A 17245-nucleotide genomic window follows, 5' to 3' on the forward strand; every position below is an offset into this window, starting at 1 on the left:
TGTTGCTTCCATGCCGAGACGCGCTGCCCAATGCTTTTCTATATTACATTTGTGCATGCACACCTTTTTCATGACCGAGAGCCACTATGTGTAATTTGAGGCGGGTATATATATGCCATATTGCTTCCGATTTCTCCCAGTTTTAAGACACCTCCGGGATGCGATATAGTGGGACACCCGATAACCCATTGGGGGTGTGGTAACAATTGGTCCTTGCTTCAGGCAAGAATACGTCACCACTCGTTCACCGGCCCAAAAGGCATGCCCAGCTGATTTCTGAGCCACTGACGCGAGCGGGCGGGCACCAGCACCAATTTGTGTGCATCGCCTAGTGGTAAACTTCGAAAGCAAGGCGGGCGTGCGCGCTGCCGGCTCATTGGCTGCCCCAGCTGAGCTTCAAGACGCTCTCCGACACCCTGTAGTCCCTCAAAGCCTTGATGGCATCCTCAGCATTGTCGGCAGATACAAGGATCTCGGTCTGGCCCTTGCGGATGAATCCCTCCTCCTGGCTCTTGGCGATCCACTGGATGAGACCATCGTAGAAGCCGTTGACGTTGAGGACGCATACGCCCTTGTCGTGAATACCGAGCTGGTTCCAGGTGCAAGTCTCAAGCAGCTCCTCCATGGTGCCGTAGCCGCCAGGTAGGGCGATGAAGCCGCTTCCAGGCCCACCAGCGATGACCTCCTGGGCCATCATCTGCTTCCGCGTGTGCATATCCTTGACGACCGTAGTCATGCCGTACGTCTTCTCTTCAGGTATCGCGAGCCCTCCCTCCTCTGAACCCCAGGTGGAGGTGTATGTTGGGTCCCGCTCGTGCTTGATCAACGCCTCTGGAATGATGCCATGTACGGCTTCCGGACCCGAAAGCGAAACCAAGGTTTTGGCCACCTCTCCCATCAAACCAATCGTGCCACCGCCATACACTTTTTGATTTTAAATAATGTTAGTCAGGTGCTAAGTAGGACTAGTACCATGCAAAAAGTGAAGACACGACGTACCTAAACCTATGTTGTTCCTTGCCATTGCCCGGGCAAGTTCACGGGCAGCCTCCATGTGTGCTGGGTGGTGACCCGGGGAAGAACCGCAGTAGACGCAAATTTTGGTCTTCTTGACGCCATTGCTGCCATTGGTGCCGTTTGTTCCGTTGACACCGTTGGTACCGTTGGTACCGTTGGACCTACTTGTCCCGTTGGTTCCATTGGCCTCATTTGATGTGCCATTGGCGGTAGAGCCAGGCAAAGATGTGCTATCGCTAGAGTTCATGTTTGATGCTTTGCAAAATTGATTTTCAAAGGTAAAAAGGTAGATCCCGAATGTCTGCCTGGTCAAAATGTCCAAAGGTAAACCAGATATAAGTAAGCAAGTATTCGACCTTCAACAAATGGAAGTTAGGTAGGTATAATGAGTGAGTTGTTGAGCTGAGGACCAGGATATGGGGTTCTGATCAGCGTCATGCGCCCCACACGGCGGCGGTAAGTAATATACGTAAGGATGCGGCAGGTCCGATACGGAGTATAGTGGAGTGGCGGGGCTGAGGGACACCGGACCAGCTAAGATGCAATGCAAGGGCTAATGTAAGATGGATATCTGGTAGGTCAGATAGATCAGGCACACTAACAAAAAAAAAGTGAAAGAAGGCACAACCGGAATCAAAGTAAGCCTAGAAGCTGGGGAAAATAAAACGATCAACAATGGAACTACAGTCAAGAGGAGGACTATGGCTTCCGAGCAGGCGGATAAGCTGGTCTTATATAACTGCCTATCCGTAGGTGTTCCCGTGACTCACTTGAGCACAAATAAATGTTACTAAGGTCAAGGGGGTGAGAATCCTGCCCAAAGAATAACGAGGTAAGGTATCTGTCTGTACGGAGTACGTTGGGTACGGAGAAAAGTCACTGCAGGGTCAGACCGCCTGAGTGAGGCGTTGAATCGTGGGGGGAAAAAAACAGTGGAGGCAATCGATGTATACTTACACTCAATTGTCTGCCGAGGCGAGTGCAGTGCATGCAAGTTCACTGTTGTTCTGTTCGGGCTAATGTTGTGTCGGGAGCTAGGCAAGGTCCCGTGATCTATTGGTTGGTTGGTTCGTTGCTTTTCCGTTCTAAAGTTTTTGTTCCGTTGTTGATGTCAGTGAGTTTTAGCGCGGGAAGCAGGCATTAGGTTGCAAATTCACACCAATTGGACGAACAGGACTAGATAAGGCATAGCTCAGGGACCTGGCACTTTCCCTTCTCGGACGATTGATGCGGTCTTTTTTCGAGTTTCTGTTGACCCTGAACCATGAACTCCTTACTTCCCGAGACATTGTATCTGGTTGTTGCGGACGTTAGGTAAGGGAGACACATGGTCCAAGGCCTGAAGGTTGCCAAGCTGTGATTCTCCGGCCCAGTAACTTGGGAGGCACATTCTGAAAGAGCGGGCAGTGTGTGACAGTGAGAAAGACAAATGCGCCTTGATTGATATCCATGTGGAAACGGTCACGCCAAGTGGCCTACATGGCTTTCCTGGCTTTCCTGGGTAGGCCTTTTTTTTATTCTATCTTTGTCGCCGTCACTAGACATTGCACGGAACTCTGGCGCCGCCTTCTGACTTGTAGAGCCGCCAAGATGTGGCGTACACTGGATTGAGGCCAAAATCAAATTATATGAATTCTTGTGTATTGTAAGTACTCCGTACATAAAGAAAAGAAGATAGCTAATTTGTAGATAGGCACGGAAGTACCAGTAGAACACTTACTGTTTTTGACCCGGCCTGTCGGGTAACCGCCGCGTGTCTGTCTGATATCTGTGTATAGCAAACAATTTCACACCTAGACAGCCTCGAAAACCGTGTTCTGGTAACACTAAACGTCGATCTGTCACAGCGCTCATAAATTCGCAAATGATCCCACGGGAAGTCAGAAACTCTGACGATCCTAGGATAGATCCATGATAAGGCCGAGGTTGCGGTTAGGTTTGATGGAGGCCAGACGCTAAAATCTGTTTAAAAGAAACCAGCAGCTTGGCTACCTTACGTGGACAAAGTACTCAAGGTACGGTATGGTACGGTGTACCAAGGCAGGGTGGTGGTGCAATTCAACAATCAAGGCCAGCTGGCTCAGCTGCGGTGCAATCTGTCGTCCACAGCGATTGTTGCATCGGCCCGGGCCCAATTCAGCGGTCGCTTAAATGTTACCGTTACGCACTGGGTTAGACAAAACCAGCGAGTTGGGGAAATGGCAGTGGAGAGTGAAGCAAGACAAGCAGCTTCTTTCTCCGAACCAAGTCTTACCTGGATGGGCAGGTAGTAATATGCAATCTGGACGGTGGTTTGTCTATTTGAACGAAGGGATATTAATAGTCGCTATATCAAATGATTCCCAACATATTACTGTCCGTTCAGCCGCACCATATCCATCCAACTCCATGCCGAACGGAGCAGTTTCTCCCAGCAGAGAGGGGAGAGAAAAAAAAAAAAAAAAAAAAAAAAAAACCCGTCCAAAACAAGGCCGTACAAGACAGCGCGGCAATCCATTCAAGGCTAGGGGGCACAGCGTACTGCGTTTGCTTGAGACCTGCGTCAAATAGTCTTGTTGCGAATCCAAGGCTGTCTGTCTACTACGGATCACACGACCAAGGTTATGCAAACCTTTTTAAAATGGGTTGTAAGAAGAACGCACCACCAGAAAGAGATAGAAATCGACTAAAAGTATCACAGGTATTTCAAATGTCGGATTGTGTGTGTTGCTGGTTGGCGCTGAGCTGCTTCTCATCCCTTGCCCGGCACAAATGTTAACCAATTGGTTCTCGATTGAATTTCCATTGATCTTGTCATTGGCAATTGAACTCGTGTCCATCGCACAGTAGATTCCTCGCTCCCTCACACGTGTCCCCCGGCCCGTGCACTGACACCTTTCCGAAAGACGGTAGTAGCCCAGCCCCACCTGACAACGTGTGCTGGAGAAAGCAAGTCAACCTCCAAACAAAAACCGTTGAAGAAATAGTTTCCTGTTTCGTCACATAAACTACTATCCCAATAGAGCGCCGTGACACTGATAACGACTTTGAAAAGTCGTTAGAGAGCGCACGTGAGCACCAGATTCGCGATCAATTCTTCCAATCCAGCGCGTCGCAGGTTCTCACGGGAAATGCCTGAAGGCGCACCCGCCGCGGCCGGTGGCCAGGCCGCTGGTCAGCCGGAACAGCCACAGGAAGGTGTATGTGCTACCCAGCTCCGGCCCGCACAGCAACCAGATATCAGACTACCCTTTTCTTGACTAACTAAAACATTTTTCGACAGTCCACCTTCAGGAAGATACTGCAGATGGTGGCCATGTGGGTGGCCATGCAATTCGTCATGAAGCAGTTTTTCCCCGCCAACAACGCTCCCAAGATTACCACGGATGCAGACGGGAAGATGGTCGAGGTCCCTGCCAGTACGGGGAAGATTCCTCCCTACCAACTGCGTCCTTCGAAACTTGATGAAGGAGCCACCTACAACACTCTCCCTCAGCGCGTCGCTCCGATCTGGGCCGAGCCGAACAAGGTCGACGTCATCGTCACTGTTTCCGACTCGTTCATCCCCACTCCGCTCTCGTCGGTCTCCAAGGACATGATTGTGTTTGAGGAGAAGGATTTTGGCATTGGAAACTTCAGTGAGAAGCGCACGCACGAAGCTACTATTGCGGTTCCCGAGGCTGTTCAGCGCAACGGAACCCTGTGGGGCCATTTCTACGTCGGACTCCCAGGCAGTGTTCTAGACCCTGAACAAAAGGGGTTTGATCCGGCCACGGCATACCATTTCATTTACCCCTTTACCCAGTACATCCCCAAGAAGAAGGAGAAGAAACTCAAGAGCCTTTTGGGGAAGAAGGATGAAGCTAAGGTGGACCTCGAAGATGAGGAAGAGGAGGCAGAATACTCGGGTCCAATCGTTGGAAACTACTTCCACCCGAATATCAGCCTGTCCTTTGTACCCAATATGGGTGTCCTCAGCTTGGCGCAAACTCATGTCGCCATACGCCAGTTCCTTCACCTGGAACCCACTGGCGCACGGGACGGGACTGGACAGAACTCATGGTATTACCCGATTCTCTTCGTCAACACCTTCTGGCAGCTCAAAGCACACATGACACAAATCAACGAGACCGTCAAGACGCTACCGATACGTATTGATCTGAACAACCTTGCTCCCTGGAAGTTCCAGACCATGGCTTCCATCGAGTTGAGCGCACGGGAATCGGCGCGCACAGCAGCGTACGGTGGTTCCTTGCCCGGTGGAGGCGATGGCACCGAGATCGAAATGGTGAAGGAGATTCTTCTAGACACCAACCCGATCTTGCTGGCGATCACCTCGGTGGTGACAGTTCTCCACCTCATCTTCGAGACTCTTGCTTTCACCTCGGATGTGCAACACTATCGCAAGAAGAAGGACAACATTGGAATCTCTGTTCGCACCATCCTTGCCAACGTGTTCATGCAGGCTGTCATCTTTTTGTACCTGGTGGACAATTCCCAGAACACAAGCTGGATGATTCTTGGCTCCCAGGGTGTCGGCATTCTTATTGAGCTGTGGAAGGTCACAACTGTGGTCAACGTTCGAGTGCGTCCTGCACCCCCAGGAGCTTTGATTCCGTATCGCATCACTTTTGAAGATAAGCACAAGCTCAGTGAAACCGAGGAGAAAACCAAGGAGTATGACGAGATTGCGTTCAAGTACATGTACATGGCTGGGGTCCCCCTGCTGCTTGCGTATGCCACGTACTCGGTTATCTACGAAGAGCACAAGTCCTGGTACTCGTTCATCATCACGACTTTGGTGGGATCCGTGTACGCATATGGTTTCTTGATGATGGTTCCGGCACTCTATATCAACTACCGGCTCAAGAGTGTGGCACACATGCCGGCCAAGGCTATGACGTACAAGTTTCTGAACACCTTCATTGACGACTTGTTTGCATTCACCATCAAGATGCCCATCCTGCACCGTCTGGCGACTTTCCGTGACGACATCATCTTCTTTGTGTATATTTATCAGAGATGGGCTTACCGCGTTGACTACACTCGTGTTAACGAGTTCGGCCAGGGTGGTGAAGATGATGCACCGGAGCAGGTGAAGAAGGACGAGGGCAAGTCTCTGCCCCCGGCTGTGCCTGATGCTGGCGAAAAGTTGGCCGATTCAGACGTCGCTAAGGGAGCCACCGGCTCAGACGCCCGTTCTGGCAAGGCGACCAAAAGAAAATAAGCCTTCGGGGCAGCCTCTGCAGACATGCATGAGACTGACATGACACCCTGAGGGATACAAGACTAGCGCTAGAGAGTCATTATAGCAAATAAAAAGGAGTCTGATTTGAACTTGTGTCACGATTCACAAGACGTGAGGTTTGACGCCAGATCACCGGTGCCAAAGTAATTGGTCTCTAGGTAGATGTAACGAGCGCATAGTCATACATACATACATGCATGCATGCATGCATACCCAGCTGCAGCGATGGCAACTGGCAACACGACAGGTAGGAGAGAGAAGAAGGTATTTATTGAAATGCAAACGTCATTCTTAGGCTGAAGTCTTAATAATCAAAACCCCTTCGTCGATCAACTATTTTTGTAGTCAGACAAATATGGTATCACAGGGGTACGATCGGCATCCCTTCTCCACAAGTTTGTCTGGTTTTCTTGGTTCTTATTTCATGACAGATAATACCGGTTGGAAAACCGCCGTCGGGATCGGTATTGTTTTCTTTTTTTCCTTTCTCGCCCATTCCATGTTTACCAATGACAAAACACAAAGTTTGACCGAGTTGGCTCCCAAGGTTCGGTTAGCTCCATTGGTCGACGCCACCGACGGTCCGAGATAGGTAAAATCTGGAAAAGAAATGGAAGCGTCACAGGCGCCGCCGCGGCCTTGAAGGAGAATAAAACAAAAATAAAATAAAATAAAAGAATTTTCCACGGCTAGGGCTGAAGCGAAGGAGCAAACGGGGAATTGACCCGTATCATTTATGACGAATCAGGGGTTTTCTTGTTCACGGGCTTTTTTTCCTCCCATGGAATCATCTTGTTTCCACTGTTCATCTGAAACCCAGCCTTTTTTGTCTTTTGATTTTCTTCTCTCTCCCAATAATACAGGTTTCTCGAGTCTAAAAATGGAGGGAGTTTAGACCAGCCATCCATAATTCTCTGATGATGGTTCGTACCCACTCGGATATGCGATGATGAATATAATAAAAATAAATTGCTATTCGACGTAAGTTGAATGTAAAGGGAAAAAATTGTTATGATATGCCACGTAACGGAAGATTCAACTACCATCTCTCGAGAAGTTGATTTGAAACCTAATCGCGGGTCCTGGAAGGGGGTTGTCCGGTTCGAGCTGCCAGCCAAGAAATGTCAGAAATGGTCCCAAAACAAAAATTTCTGAACGACAAGCACCATAAAGACCCGATAGTGAAAAAAAAGCCTGTCTACGTAGGCAGGCCACGAATATCTCAAACCCCGCCCCCCCTGCGTTTCTCCTTTCCCCGGCCCATTGCGTGCCGTTTTGGCGGTAGTGGTGTTGGCACTAATAATCGACTCCATGCGGGTAAGCTGGGCCAGAAGATCAATAGCAAGCATTCGATTCGTGATTGAACGGGCGCGTATGTACGCTACGCTACCCTCGACTGCTGATTCGGTTCCAAGACTTAATAACAAGACAAGGCTGCAGCATTTTCGATTCTTATCGCGTCCAACATAAGCTCAGCAAACACCGTAGTTCCGCAAAGGGACCCCCCGGTTCTGTGGTCGAAGTCGAGTCGGAATGGAACGGCCAAGCCGCTCCTCCATTTTTAGTGCCCCTTGTCCCCAGCTCTGCGTAGTAATGAGATCCAGAATCGGTGGATTGATGTTTCGCTGAAAAGATGACATATGAACACCCTTGTTTCTTGTCCCATAACATTACTTTGTATGTATACCACCTACAAGACACGTGGGCAGGGGAACAAAATGGTGCCAAAGGAGACCGGCCCTTTTTTTGCACCTCTGATTGCCCCTTGAATCTATCTGTTAAACTTTTTTTTTTTTTTTACTACTACGTGGTATTTTTACCACTGTCTCTGTTTTCTCTTATTTTATAGCAGGCAATACCCACGTTATCGTGAACAAGGAAGGTATCTTTTTTCTCCCCCATTCTTTTTACTTTTGGTTGGAATCGGGAAACATGGAAGCCAGCCCACTTTTGCCATCTTGAAAGTACACAATTCGACCTTCCGAGCAAAGCTCGTAAAACTCGTTGGAGGCCTGCGATATTACCAAGACAACACAGCAATTTACCTCCACTCAACCTGGTTCGCTTCAATCAGCAGGCTCCGATACTGTACTGTAGTTGTCGTCCCTGTCACCAAAACGACGCTCTGGTACAAACCGGCCGGCTGGCACCCAACAAGTGCCGCGTACATACAGGCCCACCTTGGACAATTGATTCGGTGACGACAACTGGCGGGACAAGAACAAATTCAATTTGTCTACCTACCTAACCTACTTTTTGATCGGGAGAGGGGCGGGCGCGGCTGTGCTTGGAACAAAACGCGCCAAATTCAAACGGGATAACAATAAGCTTTCGTTTCCAACCTAAACCCTCGACGTCGTCGTCCGCGCGCATCGCACTAATTTTGCACTGCCCGCGAGGTTTTGTGAGCAAAGGGAAAACGGGTACCTACCTTACCTACCTTTACCTGCTCTGCTTGCCTTTTGGTTAGCCTGCTCACCTCAGGTATCTCGTCCAACCTAAACAAAAAAAAAAGTCTTCCCTACATCACATCCGTAGGTATTCAAACTAGGCATTTGACGAGGTACTCATATCCTGATACAAAGGTACATACAACTTGGGTACCTTATCTTGAGTCCTTCATTGTATTTCGGATTCAGAAATTTTGTGCAGGACCAACCGAGAGAAAGTTCATAATCTCGAAAAGGCCCCAACTGATTTCAATCAAACGACACAGCAAGCGTGCAGGAGCACGGGTGTCCCATCCCTCTTGGGGCCCTCGTCCAGCACGCTTGCGGTCATTTATTAAAAAGATAAAAAGAGGAAAGAAAGAGAAAAGAGAAAAAAAAAAAAAGAAAGAAAAAGGAAAAACAAAGCGGTCATTTGTGGTATCCCGGGGGCGGTCCTCTTTCTCCCCCCGCAACGCCATGAGCCGCAGCAGCATTAGCAACAGCAGTCGTCGCGGCAGCACCACGGGCGGCGGCAGCAGTAGCGACACGGTCGGGTATCTGCTGGCCGGTATCGCGACGGCATTAAATGATGGATTACGGATCATGCATTTTGCGGATAAGCGTGGATGGGGTCCCGACGAGTTTGAGCAGGTGCGTGCTCTCGATGAGGCATTGGATGAAGCCAAGGCCGATTTTCAGGCCATGGGGCCGTTGGTCAATGGCCAGTTCTTTTACGAAAGTGACCGGACCCGTGAGTGCTTTTTATTTGTTTATTTTATGTCTACTGCCCTGGGAAATGCACAAAAAGAAAACAACTTAAAGGGCGACATGGGCCCAAGCTCGTCCGTTCTTTGTTTCTACCGAAGCTAGTCCATGCAGATACCCGAGCTGTCGTCTGTATGGCGTAGACGAATACCCAGACGCCAGCCCTACCTACCTTACCCTGAGCTCATACTCATTCCAACAATTAAACTTTACTGACGTATAGCTTATCCAGCCAAATCACTTGATGAACTACGCACATTACGAGCCAAGTTTCAAACACACTCGCAACTGTTCAAGGACTGGCTACGCACAGGAGGGCCCATCAATCCCCAATGGGTTCTCAAGACGGGTGAGCTGCGCCGCGAGCTGCACCGTGCTCAGTGTCGTGCCGCCTGTCGCATTTACGCCACCGGGCCTGGTCCCACCCGCTGCCTGGGCGCCTTTCAGGTCAGCCGGCACCAGCGCCAGATGGAAAAGCAGCGGGCCGTAGGCACGGCGGCCGAGGCGGAAAGTATGCTGAGGATTGCGGGAGACCCCGAACTCGGCCTCAGCCTTGAGCCGCAGGTCATCATATCCCCGGATGGTGACGAGAGGTGGAGGCATGAGAACGGTTACCCTGGACTCAACGGAGTGCCAGAAGACGGGCACGGCGGGAGGAAACTGGATGGCCTCGAGGCGCTGGTGCCAGTTTGCAACACTGTGGGCAAATTCGAGCGCTTCGGCGACAGAGACATCGCCTTTGTGTGTGACTACTGCGACGGCTTCATAGTTTGGGAGGATTTGGGCAAGATGCCGGCAACACGAATTCCAATTGCAAAGTCCACAGCACAACAGCCAAGACCGCCGACAAATTCCGTCACTATCGCCGCAATACCTGCAACGCTGCTAGATCGGGGCCAACCAGAATGGCAAGCACAAGCCCGCAGTGTGTCCTCGGGCGAGGAAGTGACGATAGTATTTGCGCCCGTTGCCATCGCGAACCATTTAATTCCAGACATTGGCGACTGGCAGGCGCCGCTTTTGTGCCCGTACTGCGACGAGTATACATATGTCGGCGGGGACGATGGGGACGATGACGGCGAGACGAAATACGCGCAAGACGAAAAGGGCTTCCCGGACTTAAAGACGTTCCAGGAGCACCTCGAATGGTATCATGGCGGTGGCGTGGTGCCCATGCCCACGGCACCGACCAAGAAGGACAACTGCATAGTAATGTAATGGATGTACATGGAAATGGCATATAACGACAAAACAAAGATGAGGACGCTTCGGAACCGGGCCGGCGAACTTGTCGAAATATCTGGATAAATTCGGTACATTTGGCACAAGAATCATCTGCTGATCTTCTGTCACCTGATGACTGCTTGTTTTTTCTTCTTATTTTTTTCTCTCTTGTTCTTTCAATGGCGATATACCCATTTGTATGGTAGGTCGGGGTGATACATCCTGTACATGGTGTGGATGCTGCCCAAGCTGCCATTTACTTCTCGGCAGATTTGCAGTTAGTTGGATAGTCTGAGTTGATGATGACTCGGTCCAAAGAACTACCTTGATGATAATTATGAGAAATTCAACTATACCCTGTGCTATCTATTGAATATACATTGCACAAACTCTGTTTACAAAATTATGGCAAGACAAACACCGGCAAGCAGTCAATGTCATTTTCCCAGATATTTTGATGTAGCTGCGCAGGCGACCACTTTTGATCCGCCTCGAGTCCCTCACAATCCTGAACGCCGATAACGCCTTTCTGGTGCCCAGCTAATTACACTTTGTTTGCTATCCCCAGCTTATTCAAGCCGTTTGCTCTGGTAGTACGTGTGGTAGGGTGGGTAATAATGCCTGCCCTCGGCTTTGTATATATCAAGCCGTCTCAATGTGGGCGGCGGACAATTTCCAGCCTTGTGTTTTTCGTCTTCCCCTATGAAAGACATGCTCCTCTTTGCGTCCTGTCTTTTGTTCGTCCAATTCATCATCCGTCCCGCCCTCAGATAATTCAAAAGAAACGCCACCACAAAAAGAACAAGATAAAAGCGCCCAGGCCGGCAAAGGGCCCGTATTGCTTGAGCATGAGCTCCCAGTTGATCCTGACGGCGGCACGCCGGTACTTTTTGGAATCGTCCCTCAGCCTGGAGCTCAGCTCGCCCATCCTCTCGAGGCTGTCGCCGCGGTAGAGCAGGTCTTCGATGTTCTTGGTCATGACCTTTGTGACGTCTCTCAGCTCGTCGTTGAGCTTGTCGAGGTTCTGGGTGGCCCTGGCGTCGGTGTAGGTGGCGCGGGTGCGGCCGATGAAGGTGTCGAACTCGACAAAGGCGTAGGGTCGGAGGGTCGGCGACGTTACCTGGGCCTGGCTGTACGTGTTGGCAAACTCGGTCGCCAGGTCCGACAGGTACGTAAAGGCCAGCTTGCGCGGGTACGACCGGTCCGAGATGCACACGTACACCACGTCGCCGGCGATCAGGTAGTGCAGCGTGTAGGCCGAGCCGCTCTCGATGGACGCCTGCGTCTCGCTGTTGCGGTTCAGCCGCCGCAGCACCAGCTTGACCTGCGACTTGACCTCGGCCAGCGCCGAGTCGCTCGCATCTTCGTCCACCGAGGCGCAGAGCATCAGGCCATCGAGGCGGGCTATTTGCGTTGAGCGGATCATGGTTTGTAGTTTGGTTGTTGCTCGGTTGGTTGACTGTTTCTTTTTTGGAATTTGGATTTCGTCAGTGGACGAGTCGGGGGTCGGGGTTGGGGTTGTTGCGCTGGTCAAGAAAATGGAGGGGAAAAAACGACAAGACGATAAATGTATTTAATACGCTTGGTCGAATCTGGTATGTGAGGTACGGTGATGAGGAAGATAGATGTATGTACTCAGTACGTTACGTTGTGGCTTGCGCACCGGGCAAGGTAGTTAGTGGTCTAGGGTGGCCTGGCTTTGGCTCCGATGCTATGGTTGGCAGGTACTCTAATCGCCTGCCGACCCTGACCTTGCTTGGCTGAAAGTTGACACTCTACCCCTTGATGATTCTTATACGTGGCAACAACAAAGAAAATCAAGCGTCATGAGGCATTATCCGCGTGAGATTATTTTGGGTGATGCAAAAATCAAGTGATGGATAAGCAGTCTCGAATTATTTTCCGATCAAATTGGGCTGATCTTTTTATTGATGGTTCTGTCCGATTTCAAGCTTGACGATAGATAATTCAGGTCACTTTGGCCTGTTCACTCAAGTGGTCAGGCATTCTGTCTGTCTATAGGTGCAGGGTAGGTAGCGAGCATCGACTACTGGGAAGGAAATTATTTTGATATATACAAATACCACGGCTATATATAGAAATTTTAAAGTAAAAACGATATAAGGAAAATCCCTTGCTCCCTTTTATTCGCCTAGATATTATTAGAATGTCATTAAATTGGCATTAGTACACCTGTCAGGCGGTTTCCTATCGTAACACGCCAACACGAAACTTCCTGATCGAGGCGGACCATCAGTCATTGAACAAAAGCATACACTTTGAGAGGCATCTCAATCCCTTCGTTACTTGCAACAAACAACAATTTATCTGTCTTTTGAAGCCTAGAATATTCCGAAATTTTTCTCTCTTTTTTTTCTTTTTTTCTTTCTGATCACAGGCCGCACCGTTTAACCGATCGCAACATCCTCTGCGCCTAGACTAGGCCGTGCCGCCTTTTAGTCTGCATTATTGTCTCAATTTCACTCTTCACTCATTCATTCACTCACTAACTACGCAATTACTTGCTCGAACTTATCAAATAAATGAGATGAAAGTAAAGTGAATATGGCGGTCGCCAGTTCTTCGTCATCAGAACTATCATCTCCGCTCGCTTCTGACGATGAAATCTATGGCTTCGAGTCCCAAAATCGCCCACGGACGAAGAAGATGCCGTCACCACAGCCGAGAGAGGAGGATGTGATCGTTGTCGCTTCTAGGATTGAATCCGAAGAGCCGCAGGATCACGACACGATAACGGTGGCGAATACCAGAATCTCGCCAGCAGTCTCGGTCAAGGCTGCCACCCCGCCACCGCTCGAGGTGACCGCTGTCAATGGCAAGGAATCACCTCTACCTGCCCAAGTCACGTCGGACATCCAGCCGGCAGAAATCGAGGCTTCTGTGTCGTCGATTGATGTAGCTGAGACACCATCTTCTTCTTGTGCTTCTTCCCGGCCCAAGAGGAAAAGGGAAAGCAAGGTCCAGCCCTCCGCTGAGGCTACGGCGCCGTCGCCGGCTGCCAAGAAAGGTCTTACCCCGGCCGCAAAGCGCCGCAAGAAGCAATGGGAACCGCCTTTTGTTTACACCAGTCCCAATTCTCCACTGGTGAAGAAAAACATTGACTTGAGGGTAAGTGTTGTTCAAATGTGAAGACAAGGGCTGATGTTGAATGATCTTGTTGTATTATGATTTGAGTTTTTATCTGCATTGCGTCCAACTCAGACTTTGCAGCTGTTTTCTCTTCCAAAACCTCTATATTTCTCTTTCTTCCGTCCCACATATGCTAACAGTACCCACCTCAGGCAATGCTGTGCAACCCACTAGCTTGGGATGGCCTCTCGCCCGCCCAGCAACAGTCCCTGATCCCGCTGTTCCCTCCCGGCTTCGTCCTCGACGAGGGCACGCCGCAGGCGCGGCCAAACACCCAGGCCATGCTGAACAGCGACGACTTCAGGCACGACTGCGCCCAGTATCTGACCAACATACGCCTGGGCCGGCACGAGCCCGAGTGGATCCTGCAGGCGCAGGAGGCGCACCTAAAGCGCAAAAATGGCGACTTTGACGACTTTCTAAGGAAGAAGTTTCGGGACGACTGGGGCGCAGAGCCGCCAGAGGGATACCCGGAGCCGGAGAGGGTTGTGGCGCTACAGGCGCGCGAGAAGGATGAGGAAGAAGAGCACAAGACGGAGAAGATGACGGGGAAGACTGGGGAGATAGAAAATGGTGTGGGTGAGGACTCGGGAAGGAATTCCGAGGCAGAAGTGGCGGACAAGCCGCTCAGACTGCCACCCCAGGAGACCAGACAGCAACAGGAGGAGAAAAAAAACCTCGACCAGAAACTCGAGCAGCCACACTGCCGCAGCACTACTGAAGTTGTTGGTACATGAGGAAAAAAAGACCTCGTAAAGTTTTGGTATGAGACGTATAATTTTGCTTTTTGGCACATAACTATCGGGCATCGAAAGGCACGTCTTTTAATGTACATAGGGGAAAACACCCAACAAAATGTTGGCCGCTCTTGGCTTTTGTAAGCGTCATGGAGATAATACAAATGGGCTGCCAGGGTCGAGTAATATGACATTGATGCAGGAATGACTTCGACAGAAAAGCAAATACCACGTCGTACCCCCTATCAATAATATATCCCTGAATGGTTACGCTTTGTACCCTTCCGATTGCACCAGATGCAAAGTGCGGTGACATCATTCAAGAAAAGTCTCTCTGCGCGTACCTGATCTCCATCCTGTCGCTCAAGTCAAACACGGTGACAATGTTCTGCATGAAGGTATCTCCGAGAATGTATGGGAAAGCATCAGTCGCTGAGATTCCAGTTGCACACAGGCCCTGATCATTTTTGACCTCGGGCAGAATCATACTGCTGGGGTCAGTCCAGAGCGTCGTCCCGCCCAGCGTGATGCCGAGCGAAGGCGCTGTGGTTCCGGTGCAAGGCACAAACCAAGCCCCCTGGCTACTGTCTAGTATGGCAGGAGGATCGAATAGGTCGTTGACGGCGGCGGCGATTTCTGTAGTGTCTCGACACGACCAGTCAGTTCGGTTCCATTCCATGACATCTTACACAGTCAGGAGGCTTTGCAGAGACTTACCGAAGGGAAAGTAGTTCAACGTAGTCCCACTATCAACGATGAATCCCGGCAGGTTATCTGCACGGAGGCTCTGTCGAGTGTTGTTCATGAGAATCTGGTCCAGGACTACGGTGTAGAAATAATAGTCCGGTTCTCCTCCACCAGAACGCTGAAGTTTCTGAATTGGGGTCGTTGCCCAAGGTCCGATGGTTTTGACCTGTGGCGGAACTCCTCCAAAGGCCATGAAGGACTCGGACTCGTCGCGATGTAATGCAAGACTGAATATTGGCTCTCTGGTCTGCTTGCTGATGGAGATAGCTATAGGGTCATAAGTCTCTTCTGAAGACAACCCAGTGAGTCCTCGAAGCCCGAGGCCAAGGATGCCGCTTGTGAGGCCATCACCGAACCACATGCCATAAGTCGCGTGGGCAATCTCCTGTGTTTCCACGGTGATGTTGGCGACGGTAATGCTATTGATAGCTTTGTTGTTAGTCATATTGACAGTTGTATGTGGCTCTTGGGACGAAACAGGAAGACTTGCTCAGCATAGCCCATTTCACCAGTCAGAAAAGGACCATTGGAGGATCCGTAGCGGATTTGGAACTGCTTGTTTGGTATCTTGCCGCCAGGGAAGTCTCCCTGCCAGGCAGGGCCAAACTGGCATGCCTCATATGGTGCTGGTTGTTGCCGATAGTCGAGACAGTGGAACCCTATTGTTCGACATTTGTATGAGCAGACCAAATGAAGTGACTTGATCCGAGGCTTTACTAAGATATGTAAAAACGAATCAAGAGCAATACTAACCTTCCCGCACAAACCATGTGTCGCTACTTCCAGTGTCAATAATCAGACTGTAGGTATCACCATTGGAAGATACAGGAGTAATGTATTCAACCTGACTGTGTGCGTTTATGGCGGGACCAACACCTTCGGCAATAGGCTCGTTCCCGTTCTGTCTAGCAGCCAATGTTGCTGTCGTGACGAAGTCGGTATTGCCATTGAGATCTGCCACGACAGGTTTGCGGTCTTGTGACTTGTAATCTACAATACCCTCGAGACTCTTGAAGCCAATGCGAGACGTTGCGTGTGATCCGTGACGTACATGGCGCTGGAGATGGAGTGTATCGGTAGTTGCGGCGATGGCAGGGGCCCTCCTCGCTAGTTCAACCGGAGAGCTGGCTGCCAACAGCGCAAAGGCGGTGCTTATAAGGCAATTTGCCAGCAGGCCGTGGGAGGTGAGCATCTTATGATTCCGGCGGGGGAAAACTATGAGGCTTGTAAGGCAAAACTGAAGCAAGGGGTGAAGGAAAGAGTATCAGACTTCCAGGGGAGGCCCAACAACAACCATGATTTATACATATACATTCCGGGGAAGGGCGGCCACTGGCATCCTTAAGTGAAGGGCATGCAGTCAGAAACTGTAAGGAGGCAGTAATTTCCTGGCTCCGATGCAATGATCATATTAAGCTCTCTCGCATGGTAAACCACAGACACAGGCTAGACTAGTAATTCTGTGGGAGACACAAAGTGATTGGTCCACCGTACTCGAGGCTGACCAAAAAGAGGTATATTAATCAAGAGCTGGAAATCACAGCATATTCATGGCCTCGGTGGGCAAGATCGTCGCAGGTCATCGCCATCAAGTCTTCAAACCGGAGGCGACTCGTTGATCGACGGTCTCATGGGGTTGTGTGCCGCCAAACCTCACTAAGCTGCTCGGGAAGAGAAATCTGTCCCGATTTCGAATAGATTGAGGTTGATTGCGTCGGACTCCCAGAGCCATCAAATCGTCTTCTCGGTTCTCCATATTGATGCAATATGGGAAACACAGACACAGGGATGGTGCGGAGGGATGGTGCGGCCGGCAGATGGTGACCATTAGCCGTCGCCGAATTGCAGCTCTTTTCTCAAATGAACTCATGCCGCCCTATATTCGGCGTCAGGTACGTCGAATCGGGTTGTATTTTCATTATGCTTGTTCAGGTGGCGAAGTTCGATGA

General features: G+C 50.3%; 7 protein-coding genes across 7 annotated transcripts; 4 read left to right on the forward strand and 3 right to left on the reverse strand.

Moving 5' to 3' along the window:
• Positions 1 to 4: 4 nt before the first annotated feature.
• PgNI_06860 (uncharacterized protein) lies at positions 5 to 1830 on the reverse strand. Its single transcript, XM_031126879.1, has 2 exons — positions 1000 to 1830; positions 5 to 924 (listed from the first exon to the last, which is right to left on the reverse strand). Exons 1-2 carry the CDS (start codon positions 1262 to 1264, stop codon positions 374 to 376), a joined length of 816 nt encoding a protein of 271 aa, XP_030980879.1. The 5' UTR covers positions 1265 to 1830; the 3' UTR covers positions 5 to 373.
• Positions 1831 to 3062: 1232 nt separating this feature from the next.
• Positions 3063 to 3775, forward strand: PgNI_06861 (uncharacterized protein; the record flags this gene model as incomplete). The annotated part of the gene is made up of 2 exons (XM_031126880.1): positions 3063 to 3188; positions 3488 to 3775. Coding segments are annotated over 2 exons (414 nt in total), but the record flags the coding sequence as incomplete, so codon positions are not given.
• Positions 3776 to 3976: 201 nt separating this feature from the next.
• Positions 3977 to 6223, forward strand: PgNI_06862 (uncharacterized protein; the record flags this gene model as incomplete). Its single annotated transcript, XM_031126881.1, has 2 exons — positions 3977 to 4196; positions 4280 to 6223. The coding sequence occupies exons 1-2, from the start codon at positions 4128 to 4130 to the stop codon at positions 6221 to 6223; spliced, it is 2013 nt and encodes a 670-aa protein (XP_030980877.1). The 5' UTR covers positions 3977 to 4127.
• Positions 6224 to 8259: 2036 nt separating this feature from the next.
• Positions 8260 to 11013, forward strand: PgNI_06863 (uncharacterized protein). Its single transcript, XM_031126882.1, has 2 exons — positions 8260 to 9424; positions 9671 to 11013. The coding sequence occupies exons 1-2, from the start codon at positions 9151 to 9153 to the stop codon at positions 10654 to 10656; spliced, it is 1260 nt and encodes a 419-aa protein (XP_030980876.1). The 5' UTR covers positions 8260 to 9150; the 3' UTR covers positions 10657 to 11013.
• Positions 11014 to 11437: 424 nt separating this feature from the next.
• Positions 11438 to 12088, reverse strand: PgNI_06864 (uncharacterized protein; the record flags this gene model as incomplete). Its single annotated transcript, XM_031126883.1, has 1 exon — positions 11438 to 12088. The coding sequence occupies one exon, from the start codon at positions 12086 to 12088 to the stop codon at positions 11438 to 11440; it is 651 nt and encodes a 216-aa protein (XP_030980875.1).
• A 1139-nt stretch (positions 12089 to 13227) lies between these two features.
• On the forward strand, positions 13228 to 14549 carry PgNI_06865 (uncharacterized protein; the record flags this gene model as incomplete). Its single annotated transcript, XM_031126884.1, has 2 exons — positions 13228 to 13791; positions 13965 to 14549. The coding sequence occupies 2 exons, from the start codon at positions 13228 to 13230 to the stop codon at positions 14547 to 14549; spliced, it is 1149 nt and encodes a 382-aa protein (XP_030980874.1).
• Positions 14550 to 14868: 319 nt separating this feature from the next.
• On the reverse strand, positions 14869 to 16488 carry PgNI_06866 (uncharacterized protein; the record flags this gene model as incomplete). Its single annotated transcript, XM_031126885.1, has 4 exons — positions 14869 to 15185; positions 15267 to 15715; positions 15775 to 15955; positions 16050 to 16488. 4 exons carry the CDS (start codon positions 16486 to 16488, stop codon positions 14869 to 14871), a joined length of 1386 nt encoding a protein of 461 aa, XP_030980873.1.
• Positions 16489 to 17245: the final 757 nt, after the last annotated feature.

Source organism: Pyricularia grisea (assembly GCF_004355905.1).
Source record: "Pyricularia grisea strain NI907 chromosome Unknown Pyricularia_grisea_NI907_Scaffold_4, whole genome shotgun sequence".
Lineage (NCBI taxonomy): Eukaryota > Fungi > Ascomycota > Sordariomycetes > Magnaporthales > Pyriculariaceae > Pyricularia > Pyricularia grisea.

Coding starts and splice junctions, on each gene's coding strand:
- PgNI_06860 (XM_031126879.1), bottom strand. CDS start 1,264: ATGAACTCTAGCGATAGCACATCTTTGCCTGGCTCTACCGCCAATGGC. Junction 925..999: donor AAGGAACAACATAGGTTTAG/GTACGTCGTGTC, acceptor AAAATCAAAAAG/TGTATGGCGGTGGCACGATT.
- PgNI_06863 (XM_031126882.1), top strand. CDS start 9,151: ATGAGCCGCAGCAGCATTAGCAACAGCAGTCGTCGCGGCAGCACCACG. Junction 9,425..9,670: donor TTACGAAAGTGACCGGACCC/GTGAGTGCTTTT, acceptor TAGCTTATCCAG/CCAAATCACTTGATGAACTA.